At 30.6% G+C, this 13,650-nt stretch overlaps 1 protein-coding gene across 1 annotated transcript in view; it reads right to left on the reverse strand.

The window, feature by feature from the left end:
• The window catches only part of LOC129969582 (diuretic hormone receptor-like), a 365,366-nt gene that overhangs the window by 65,687 nt on the left and 286,029 nt on the right, over positions 1 to 13,650 (reverse strand). Inside the window, exons 7-8 of the mRNA XM_056084217.1 lie at positions 11,154 to 11,274; positions 3,881 to 4,031 (exon numbers count right to left, since the gene is read on the reverse strand). Coding sequence (XP_055940192.1) covers positions 3,881 to 4,031; positions 11,154 to 11,274 — 272 coding nt within the window. The remainder of the gene's footprint in view (positions 1 to 3,880; positions 4,032 to 11,153; positions 11,275 to 13,650) is intronic.

Raw genomic sequence — 13,650 nt, forward strand, 5'->3', positions numbered from 1 at the left:
TTAGTTTAAAGCCCATAGTGTGTTCTTTACAAGAGAAATATAATTACATATTTAACAAGTACATAGTACTGAATAAATTGTTTGAAAATTCAAATTAATCCAGATGAGTATTGATATCGATCGATATTTCTAAAGTGGAAGTCACATGATAAAAATGGTGAAATTCTTTTGTACAATTGAAAGTGAATGACTGAAAACATTAGTTAAAATTTACTTTATTGTGACCTTGAGTTTTTCACCTTGATGTTAACCAAACACGCAAGTAGAGTAATTTTTCTAGAAACCCTATTGCTAATTTACTTATAAATATTGTGCCTTATTGAGTTGTACACTGTTGTTTTAGTAATTTGGCATTATTGGCATACTTGATGGTGTGAAGGAGCACATTAAAGTAGATTTCAACGGAAGGATTTTGGATGTATCTATTGATATTTAGATTTCTTCCCATTTATAGTATTTTGTTGTACTGTATTTTGTCTAAAATAACTGGCCCGTGAAGAAAATATCTTTAACTGCTGTCATTGCTATAGTTTTGATTTTGAAGAATATTGCTGTAATTTATGTGCACTTGAAACTCAAAATCTAATTAAAGGATGAGAATTGTTGTTGTGTTGTGACTTTAAGAAAATTTTGCATTTTAATAATTTTTCTCTCAGGATCAAATTTTTAAGAGAAAAAAAAACCCCACTTGTTATACCGCACTTATTGAAGAGCACATCAATTAGTTTCCGATTTTGGTTCGTCTTCAGATTCGTAGATTGGACTCCTATTCTACAAAATGTGTAGAAATATTCGTCTTTTGAAGAAAGAGTGGATAGTAAAATAATTCGTAGAGATTGCCCGCCTCCCTCAGATGACATTTGATAATGATCTTTCAAAGTGAAGAGCTTAAGAAATTTAGTTAAGTAATATTTGCAATAAATTATTGACTTCATTAACAAAGTATTAACAAATATATGTTTATTTATAAAGATAATGCTTCTTTTCAAAACAGAAAATTATCAATAATTATTTTCAATTATTTTTCAGTTATAATTTTTTTTGTCCCTGACGAAAACAGTATTTCTAAACAGTTGAAGGTTTTTAATGTACTTTTTAATATCATACCTGGGTTAAAATAGAACATTCATGCGAGAATTACAAAAACATGCTCGCATATTTTATTTTTAAAAAACTCTTAATAAGTCCTTTTGTACAAAATAAAAGAAAAAGAAATGGCTTTATAATATTATAAAGCACCGAGACCGGAGATAAATTACATTTAGAACCTCAATATAATTTTTTTTTAAAGTGCTGTCTGCCCTTTGATATATTTTTCTCAGGAACTGAAAGAATTTTATTAATTGGAGAGTTATTTCCCAATGAACACTCACAGCAAACATTTCAATAAAAATAATTCAACCAGAATATTCGGGCTACGTTTTTTATTTTTTTTTTCATACCTCGAAATCTCATTTTCTAAAACCGAAAAATCGATTAAATGAATTATTGTTTCAAATAGGTTCTTATTTCGAGGTAACAATGGAAATTTCTGCTGAAAATTAAATTACTTACTTCCATTTACTTAATTTGCACAAATTTCATTTCTTCAAAGATTTTTCTATAAATCTATAACTGCACAAGGCATTCCAGAAAAGAATTACAAGTAATTATATGATTTTCAAATCATATGATTATATGATTTTAAAATCATATATTTATTGTTATGTTTTCAAGCGGATAACAGAAAGTTGGTTAAGTTTTTTTATAACTATCTCTTTATTCAATTTTTTTTGAAACCGTTAGTGAATGAAATCAGAAATTTTTAAACTTATTTCTGTTAATGCCAAATGTCATCGGTAGATGGCACTGTTAAAACACTAGCGAGAATTGGAAAATTCGGAAACTACAGGACAATTACTCTACGAACAAGGCCGATTACATCACGAAATCCGGCATGGAATATAGCCCGCATGCTCATTGGATTAAATCGGAAGGTACCATTTCCCACATCAAACAAAATCAAAAAAAAAAAAATCAACAATAGAAAATTTTAGGCATTGTAAATACTATAAAATATCAGATATCAGAACCACAACCAAATAGACAGGGAAAAAATCCACACAGAAGGAAAGATATTAATAAAACCAACTTTTATATAAATTTTAAAATTTAGCTTCTATATAAATTTAGTTTTTCGAATAACCCTATGTGTAATACATGCAAAAAAATTTATAATTTGCATTGTTCCAAGATATTCAACCATTTGGAACTTTCTGTAGAATAAACTGTGTTTCAACATTTCCGCAAACTTGCAATTTTAAGAACTTATTGAAAAATATTTGAAAACAAAATTAATAATTTTATAGAAATGAAATTATTTGATATGGAATTTATTAATGAAATTATTCGAAAAAAAAAACATATCTGTAAAACTCTCTTTTCAGATATACGACATAGCACTGCAGGAAAAGCACTATTAGAGATTCTTACAAAATATTGTGTCTTAAAAAGGAAAACTTTGATACTGATGAACCAGTTTCAAATCACAAACAGCCAAATCACACTCTCGATTCATTCGTTATCATTGTAATGATACATATTTTGTTTAAACGTTCCAAAATTTATTATATACTTATAACTTTGCTTGTTTCGAGATCTCTTTCTATTAATACATGAGCTGTGATATTGGTAATTTATCTTTCGAATTATTCAAAATTTCTAAATTTGTATTTTGCAATCAGTTATTTTTTTAAGCAATCGAAGTTTTAGATTCCATGTTTTTATACATAAAAATAATTCCATATCACAAATTTTTGCCTACTATTTTAAGTAGGCTGCGAGTATTTAATTCTACTCCTCTTGGCAATTTCTTTCCTGGGAAGAAAGAGTGTTTTACTGATAGCTCTAACAAATTTTTAATAGATTTGGATCAATGACCTCCGGCCTTGGCGATCATTTGGCTATTTCGGTGACAAAAATGAAGAACTTAGGACATTCGAGAATTTTAGCAATAGTCCATGATATATCGAGTTCCAACGCTTGTTATAGAAAATTCGACGCCCTGTTAGGGGAGTATTAAAAGTGGAACAAAATGTAAGAGGTGTCAGTAGTAGATGAATTGACTTTAATCGAGTAGTTAAGTGAAAATCCTGTTTGAAGTGTTGACCTGCTAGTTCACTGAATATTTTGTATTGGCGCGGTCATTTAATAGCGATTAATTGCTTGTATGTTGCGATTTATTGCAGGTGGTGCTCTTGTGTACCTTTCTGTGTTTTACTCTACTGTATGTTCTAATTATTGAGTACTCAAATAGCTAACTTCCACTCAATAGGGCAGCGGTGGCCTGGTGGTAAAGTCTCGGCTTGTGAGCCGTAGGGTTTCAGGTTTGAGACCCGATTCCACCGAAAAACCGTCGTGTAAGGGGGTCTATTGCACGTTAAATCTGCCATGCCAAACGTCCTCCCGCTGTTATGGTGTAGTGTGGAGAGGGAGGTGCCAGCTCAGGTGTCGTCCTCGTCATCTGACCGCGGTTCAAATTTACGAGGTCCGTCCCAAAATAGCCCTAGTGTTGCTTTACAACGGGACGTTAATTTAACTAAACCAAACCATCCACTCAATAGATTTCGTTCAAAATTTAATGGAAATCTACTAATTTGATTTAAAGACCACATATCAAATTTCAATTCTCTAGACCAAAGTGTTTGAGTTATCATGTTTACATAGAGGTATTATTCCAAAAATTTGTTTTTCGGACAAAAAGTCTGAAATGTCTACATTCGTAAAAATTTAGAATTTGAATTTTTTAAATAATCACAGTAGTTTCTCTTTATATACGAAGAAGTACACTTATGATAATTTAAAACTTTTTAATACTAAAAAGTAAGAAAAAAAAACCTACCCCATCCAATGACAGCATACACGTACATCTTGATATTGTCCACCGTGAATGTCTTGACCACGAGGATGAAAAGATAAAGTCCTTCGACAAACATCCAGAAGAAGTTGGTGCCCATCAGATATGTCAGGAAGATGGTCAAGAAGCAAGCGACCTTTGAAGACATGAAAAAATGAGTGAGGCAACAAAAAGACAAAAGGTTTGAACACATTGAATATGGATGCAAAATAACTATTACTGAAAACAAGACCTAATTGCTTAATGGACCATGCCGTGCTTAATCTAAATAAAAAAGTAATTGAAAAAGTCAAAAATTTTTACTAGCATATAACGAATTTCATCCTTCTTGTTCTATTGTTCACGGATAGATACAATTCCGAAAACGTATTTTTCGAATTCCGAGAGGTCTGTAAAGCGACGAATATGCAAAACCAATTGTTCGAGTTTTTTTGACCATTACAATACTTTGTATAACTTCGCATACAAAAAAGGAAAAAAAATATCCACTTCTTAATATAAACTTTAAATAATATAGAAATAACGGATTTTTTTTTATTTAAAAGAATGTATCCTGATTTTCGATACGACTAAAGTTTAAAAACTTTTTCTATGAATAAGAGCATTTGAATGATTCTTTTACTAAGTTGTTATTGTAGAAAAATAAATTGGTGGAAAAAACGTCATAACCAGCCCATATTTCGAAATTTAAATGATCTTTTTGAAATCTTTTTTTATGACAATAAAATGACTGACTTCACTGAATTGATGTGTTAAGTACAGATGGGCCCGTCACATGACATCAAATGGTTACTTACTTCGCCGTGTTAGGACGTTACTTTCTTTTTTAAATTCAGAGAGACGCAATGGATTCAAAATCTCAAACGCTAAGATGCATTCTATGTATGTGACATGGGCATCAAATTACTTGATTATAGCAGAATAAATTTAATTAAAAACAATTATCAGAGGCCTTTTTCAATTATCATATTAAAGAATTGATATTTTTTAACATTCTAATCTCGAAATTTACTCTCGAACTCACTATCAGATGACGTAGCTGATATGTAATAAAAAATTATTTATTAAAAATTAATTAAATAAAAAAATCCCTAAAGATATTAAAATAACATTATCATCCAGACTACACAAATGTTCAAAATGTCAAACTTTTTGCACATAAAGAAGTGAATTTAATAATTAAATCTTTGCATATACACAATATACACAAGTTTTACTAAAATGTTTTAAAAATTTAATGCAGGTCGATGCTTTAAAATCCTCGTTTTTATTATTTATTGGAATGAATAAACTATCTTTTACCCATCTCCGACATAATAAACCCCAAAATATAAAAATATTATTTTACATTTCTTAGTATACTTAATTGTTAGATTTTAATCACTGTTGGGAATTATATTTGACAAATAAATAGAGCAAACGATAATTTATTTTATTATTAAGTAATTGCTTTTTTTATTTTTTAAATGAAATTATCAAACTAAAATAGAAGTCTTTCGCTCGTAAATTTCTTTTTTATATGAAATTCATCTTCGGCAATACATTTTTTTAAAGCTCAGAAACAATTTCGCTTTAACTATCTTTAAGCGAAATTGTTATACTTGATAGTTATTTCTTTTCAATAAACTTACCTCATAATAACTTTAAAGTTTCATCTCATTAAAAAAAGTTGTTAATCACAAATTGCAATTAAAAAGTAAATTAAAAAAATCTCCCTTAGAAGATGTTGAAGCGGCAAATAGATACAATCTTAACATTTTAATTAATTCCAAAAAAAAAAAAAAAAATTCCACTCAAACTATTTAGTTACTTTCTCTAGCCCTGAGGCTTCTAAACTTTATAAGAACTTCCACTTTACATCATTAATATTATTTTAATGCTTTTATGACTAAACAACGGTTAAGCGTTCGACTGCTAATTGCTGCCGGAGGTATAAATTAATTTGAAAGGATTTATTTTTCGTCGTAAAAGTAAGTATTTATTTGTTTTAAACAAGTCGTTGTATTTATTTTTCGGATTTTAACAAGTGAAGTATTTATATTGGGTAAAAGCTAATGAAATGCAAATATACATGCAAATAGATAAAGTTTTAGGATTTGATTTACTTGAACTATATAAATTGAAATGTAATGAAGAAATTAAGCAAATATTTCGAACTAACTGTTTGAATAATTTGTATTTAATACTTTTGTTTAAAATTACTCTTTATCTTCATGTATATTATTTTTTTCAGGGTTTGATCATGCTAATATACATGTGTGGTGCTAAAAGCATTCCTAGGACTTAAGTATTGCATAAATGGAATTCGATCCAGTATTTTGAACTATTATGAATGTTCTAGATTTTTTTTCGATGATACACGTTAATATCGGTCAGTTTTCAATTGTCAAAAAAAATGGCAGATAAAATCTTGTATGAATTTGTGAACTTGTATTTGTAAATTATATATCGAAAGTAAACTACTGCAACTTATTGTTAATATTTGAATGTTACCATTGTGTCTTTATCATTTTTATTGATTTATATTATTTTTGTTTATATTATTACTTTCCAGCTTCGGCGACAATTGTTCGCCTAATATCCACATATATTTAAAATAATTAGCAAAACCAAAGAAACATTTAAGAACCTCCAAATAGCGTTTCGATTTCGACATTTTTTTAAAAAAAATCGTATGATAATCGATTATAGAAATGTTATAAATTATTTCTCTGTTTCTCGACCAACGTTCATTTTCAAGAAAAAATCTTAAAAACTCTAATTATGGTATATTCGCTGTCGGAAAAAAAAAACATTGACAGTACTCTCAATCACAACCACTAAGTAAAATATTTAATGTATGAACTTTGCCAATTTGCAATTCGTAATGATGACATCTCATGATCTCTAGATAAATCATCAAGGATCGCCACCATTTCCGAGAGATATAACAAAATAAGAGTTCCTAACTTCAACAATTTGAACGATTTTTGCCACATTGCAAATATAGCTAACTATTCTATAATAGAATAGTTAATGATAGATAAAATAATTAGCTATTATTATGAGACAAACATAATTTAAACTAATATTTTCTTTTGTTTTGTTAAGATGTATTTCAACAAAGTAGTTCAAATGGAAATCTATTGAATACTTGACTTATCTATGTATTCGTTGTAATTTTAATATTGAATTATAATTGTTATAAATGGTTTATTTTTTGCTTCCAACTATCGAAATTCGATAAATCGATGCGCGTATGGCACACGTTAAAAACAGTTAAGCGGTTAATAATAAAGAAGGACCATCCACAATGAGGCTTAACTAGCCGAAATGATCTTCTCAAAACTTTCTTCATGCTCTCGAATTAAAGTATTATTTTCTCCTCTTATAAAATTATGGAGCTTGGATAAGGCTGCAAGTGTCTTGCATGGTATTGACGAGAAATAGTTACAAAATAAAGGGTGTTCATTAATTATTGTCGAGGTTTCCGTACCTCATAACTTTCGAATAAAAAATATTATGCAAAAACCGATTACGTATTCGTAAATTACAACTCAAAGAATTTTATTAATGATATTAAAGTGATAAGCTTGCACAATTTGCACTTTGTAGGCATTCAGATGAAGGCGGTTATGGAGAACGTTGCATATCGTCGTATGCGTCATATGTATGCGCACAGTTGCTTATCTCGTTGATTTTCGTGGACTGCGAGTAAACGTTTCTTGGATGCGATCAACATTTCCCTGCGAAGTGCTCGGTCTTCCCGCACCCTTTCGGTGTAGAACGCTACCAGTTTCCTGAAATTGTGTTAACCAGCGTCTGATAGAATTATCCGAAGGAGGATCTTTCTTGTACGTGGTCCTGAAGCGACGTTGAGTAGTTATGACTGATTTAATTTCGAAAAACCACAATACACACATTGCTTTTTCTGGCACGGTCGCCATTTTTATTTATGACGTCATAATTACCCAGACTGCAAATGCGCTAAGATCGCATTGTTGCCACGTAAAATTCTTTGAGTTGTAATTTACGAATATGTAATCGGTTTTTGCGTAATATTTTTTTACTCGAAAGTTATGAGGTACGGAAACCCCGACAATAATTAATGAACACCCTGTATCGATCTTTCATATTTACTGAATCTTGCAAATCTGCATTTTGGACGCCTCTTTTTCTGTCCAAATGTCACCAAAACAAGAGAATGTAACTAGAATACAGAATTACAATTATAATTTTAAGATCACATACCAAATTTCATAGATCTAAATCACTGCGTTTATGGGTACTGACCGATGTACATCACTGCGTTTTTGTGTGCAGAAGTACAGACCGACAGACGGTCAACATTTTGTCAGATTTGATTCAAAATTTAATAAGAATCTATATTTTAGATACTAATTCCTAAATATAGATTTTTATGAAACGCATACACAATTTTATTTATTTAGATCTTTATGTTTTGAAAATATCGAATTCACTTGGAACGGACAAATAGATGTAGGATCGTGTTCCCAATCGAAAGAAGACTACACGTTTGCCTTTTCCATATTTTAATAGACGAACACATGAAACATTAAGCAAAAGAATAAAAGTATAGGGTTGGTTGCAGTTTAGGCGGACATAGAATGGCTGTTATCCTTCAACATTGACGCTCACACTCTCCCGCTCCAAGCGTCTCCTTTCTGCTGTTTGCCTCGCTTCTCCATCTAGTCGGAACAATACAGCCATCTGCAGGCGGCGAGGGAGAGAATACCATAGGGGCTCATACTACATAGACTAGTTTCCATTGCGTGAATTTGATTTAAAATTTGATCACATTTCATCCGTCAAGGCCAAATCGTTTTTGTGTTATAATGTTCTCATACAGATAATGTCAAGAGTGTGTTTCTCGAACTCCTTGGAGACGACTTTTTGGCCAATCTCCTTTAATTTAATTTTTGGCAAGTTCTTTTTTTCGCCACGACCTGTCTCAATAAATGCAGCATAGCCATAGGTACACGTTACTTTCCTAGCTATACGTGATACCGTTTGAATTAAAAAGACTTAAAATATTTCCTGTATATGTTGGATAATAATAAAACATTTTTTCGCTTATCGATGCGTATTAACTCAATATTCATGTTGATTATTACAGATTTTTTTTTTGTTTGCAAAACAATAAAATAATATTTTATATTCCTTGTTTCAATTTTAATATAATAATTCACTAATTATAAAGATTAAAAATTTATTCAAACATTTTGAATCATTTAAACAATTGGAATATATTTGATAGTTTTCTTAAAGTGTTCTTAAAAGGAAAATCGGAATTGATTTGGAATTAGCACTGATTAATAATTTATTATTTGGAATACTATCATATATGATTGATTCAACTTTTAATTTATTAATATTTATAAACAGATTATTTTGACTGATATTTTTAAAAAAATGACGCAACTTAAGTAAGCTATTTTTTAAAATTTTACATTCAATTAGCAAGAACAGTTTAAGAAATAAAGATTCTGTATGCAAATTTCTGAAATCCGAATTTAATGTTTATCCTTTATCCTTTCATAACTGTGTGGTGTATCGAAGCTGAAAATCAAAATGAATTTGCAATTACGCTAACTTAATTTCCGCAAGAGTGGTTAATATTTTCTGCCTCTCTGATTTGCAACAAAATAGCAATTTTAAACAATCCTTGAAAATGTAATTAGTATTTTTTTTAAACTCCTTGTTTTCCATAAGTTCCAAGCGTAAAGCAAATATTAATGTGGCAATTAGCAGATTTTTCATGTTAAAGCGATATCTTTGCTGGATTCATAGCAGGCAATTTGATTCGGTTTTTTTCTCTTTAGAAAATGCTGTTCTTTAATGAATAAAGGTGAATCATCATGAAAAAGTGTCTTTAAACAGGGTATAAATTTTATCACCTTTTATTTCGATTATGATTAAAAAAACCCTTTTTACTTAAGGTCTTAACACTTAACAAACTAATAAACAAACACATTCCATGTAATGAACTTTTCGATATAATTAACTATCCGCCTTTGGTGACCAGCTAGTTCGCTAATGATATTGGTTTGCCTTTTTTTCAATGAAATCTCTTAAACATAGCTTGATATTCATGATTACGCGCGCGCGCACACACACACACACACACACACACACACACACACACACACACACACACACACACACACACACACACACACACACACACACACACACACACACACACACACATACATACATACATACACACATATACACATACATACATACACACATATATACATACACACACATATATACATACACATACGCACACACACACATATACATACACACGCACACACATATACACACACACACATACGCACACACATATACACACACACACATACGCACACACATATACACACACACACATACGCACACACATATACACACACACACATACGCACACACATATACACACACACACATACGCACACACATATACACACACATACGCACACACATATACACACACACATACGCACACACACGTACACATATACATACACATACGTACACATTACATACACATACGCACACACATATACACACACACATACGCACACACATATACACACACACATACGCACACACACGTACACATATACATGCACATACGTACACATTACATACACATACGCACACATATACATACACACATACACATACGCACACATATACATACACACACACACGCACACATAGACATACACACACACACACGCGCACACATATACACACACACACGCACACATATACACACACACGCACACACGCGCGCACACACACCTTTATTATTAGTACAGATTAGTAGAATTTATCAAGCATGGTTAGAAGCACTTAGATTCTTTGATCATTACAATTGCAGTATACTTAATCACTCTTTATCGAATCTTAATTAATTAGTAATCCTATATTTCTCCAATTATTAGAAAACAGTAAACAATAGGAAGAATGATCCCTTTTATAGTTAGATCATAATGAAAATAAGATCTATATCATAAAATTTCATAGGAGCTAATGCACAGACCCATAAAGACCCAAATCGTTTCCAAGTAGGTTATCAGTTAAGTTAATGGCCGTGGCGGGGAAGCCAGAAGCATAGTTGGCACTTGCTCAATCGGTTTCCGCTCTTTTATCCGCTAAATGAATGAAGATTTGGTCCTAGAAGTAGTTAGAGCAAGTAAAAGGAGTTGCTCAGTAATTTAGGAGTAGATAAAACTTTATTTCTTACCCTGTTGGCTATGTAGTTCTGGCTTGATTGGAGTTTCGCTGTGCAAATCCAAGTGATGTCTAGGAGTAAGTACGTGAACATGAGGTTAGCGTGGATTGTGTTTCTCAAACATCGCAGTTCTCTGAAAAAAAAAAAAAAAACGAACATTCGCTTTTTAAGCTTGCAATGGATAGAAATAATACACCCTGGTTATTTAGAAATCGTCAGGAGCACAGTAAAGATTCGATTTATCTAAAAATTCGAATTAAGAAAAAAAATGATTACAGCAAGAGTGAACGATAATTTTTGAATAAAAGATGGAAAATATTTATTTTAAATAACTGATTTAACGTTTATTTATTTATTATATATTATTTATTAAACTTTTAAAAATTGTATTGTATAAAAATTGTACAATTTATTATATAAATACAAATTACATAAATATTTCTATATATATATCATAATTTTCACTATTTATTTTAATATTTTATAATGAATATGCTGTATCCAGATTGTAATATACCATTGTTTTATTAAAAAGACGATTAATTAAATGAATAAAATTATTCTTTTCAAAATTTTGAAAAGTATTCTAAACATTTTTATTAATTAAAATTATTAAAAATAAAAATAATAAAATTTTTCATGCTTTTAAAATTGATTTTAATAAGTCATTTTAATAAACAAATGGTGTTCAACCTTTTGAATACAACATATGTATTATAAAATTCTAAAATAAACAATATAAATTCATATTTAATGGATATATTATACACTTGCAAAAACATTGAATGAATGAAGGACCTTAAAAATGTCATGCATTGAGGGAAAGAATTACTATTTAGTTAATTAAAACTATTCAAAAAATAAAAACTTTTTACAGTTTATTTTTAAATCGTAACTGTAAAAAAATATCGAATTTCAGACGATATTTGAGAAATTTAAAAGGAAAAAAATCCTCGAATTAAAGATTCTCAATTTGAACTAATTTAAATATATTTGGAAACGTACAATTTACAGTATAGCTTGTTTTAGTTTATGCATTATTTCCAATGAAAGTGTTCTACAATCGAATTATTTTATTAAGCTGAAAAAATTTATTGCTATCACATTTCAAAAGTTCTCTGGAACGTCGCTATCATCAATGAAAAATGTAGTCCATGGTGACCAAGGACTGCATGCCTATCATAAGAGGCCAGGTCGTTGGTAAAATCAATGCTTTATTTGAATGAGACATGGCATATCTAAGTTGTACTTGCAGAAGTATGCGCATAACAAACACGAAGCATTAATCACTGTTGAAGAATACCTCAAGAGAACGATTGACAGAATAAATGCTACAACCAGTGAGACATCATGTGAACACGTTCCCTGTGACTAGAAATTTCCAGGTGGACAGTAATGATAAGGCGATATGACCCCGTGTTACCACTATGTTCAACAGCAAGGCGCGGGCATTCCAGCAGGATTCAGCCTCAGTACACAAGATGAAGACTAGTGGTTGCGTCGTAAAAATACTGCGTTAATCAATAATAACCGAAGAATAACCCTTATGCAGTCTAGATATAAATTCACTTGACTAAATGATATGGTCCTATTTGAAGAAGTAGTTATGTGCTTAACTTCTCATGACTCCTCTCGTTTGTAGTCTACTATAGAGAAAGAAGCGCCTGGAATAGGCACAAATGGTGCCTATTGATATCAATGATTTGCAAAGTATTACCTATGTCCAAGCACTGGGCCAAAATTTTGTTTAACGTTTTTGATATTTTATCTACTCTTGTATTGCATTACACATTTCTTTTTCCTCATGATTCATTTTATTTCGATGGTCTGCTGAACTTATGGCAAGATTGCATACAATATTTTCTAATTATATACTGCGTATAGAAGAAAGTAAAAAAAACAATTGCTAGGTTTAGCTTGCTTTTTTCAATGTGGAAGGGGGTAGAGGTTAGACTTATAGGCGGCTGAGACGTATTTATATTTTTCTTTACTAAAAATTGAAATCTCAGAACAATCAGCAAGACCTTTTGAGATAGATAATTTTTTTTAACTTTTTAAGAACATGATTAGAAGATTATTTTTTCCTATTACAAGGAATTGCAGATAACTATTAAAAAGTAGAAATTAACATATGCAATTTAGGGGATGTTCATGCATTCAATATATATGAATCCAAAAATGATGAAGAAATCTTGAGATTTCAAACCTTGACATATTTTTCCTTTCTCAGCGTAAAGAATACTTGACATTCTTTACAGTCCCTAGGCTATTAGTGTTCGAAGATGGCAATATTCTACAAAAAAATTCCCATGTAACCACCCTTTGAATACTGCATTTGTCCAAATCCACATTTGAAAAAGAAAATGAATTGGGGGGGGGGGGTTATAGAGAATCAACACTTAAATACATTAGGCTTCAAAAAATACTGTGGCACAAACAAGAACAAGATAGTGATTATTTTACGCACACACATACACAGACACACACAGAGAGAGAGAGAGAGAGAGAG

This window comes from Argiope bruennichi, chromosome 5 (genome assembly GCF_947563725.1).
Source record: "Argiope bruennichi chromosome 5, qqArgBrue1.1, whole genome shotgun sequence".
Lineage (NCBI taxonomy): Eukaryota > Metazoa > Arthropoda > Arachnida > Araneae > Araneidae > Argiope > Argiope bruennichi.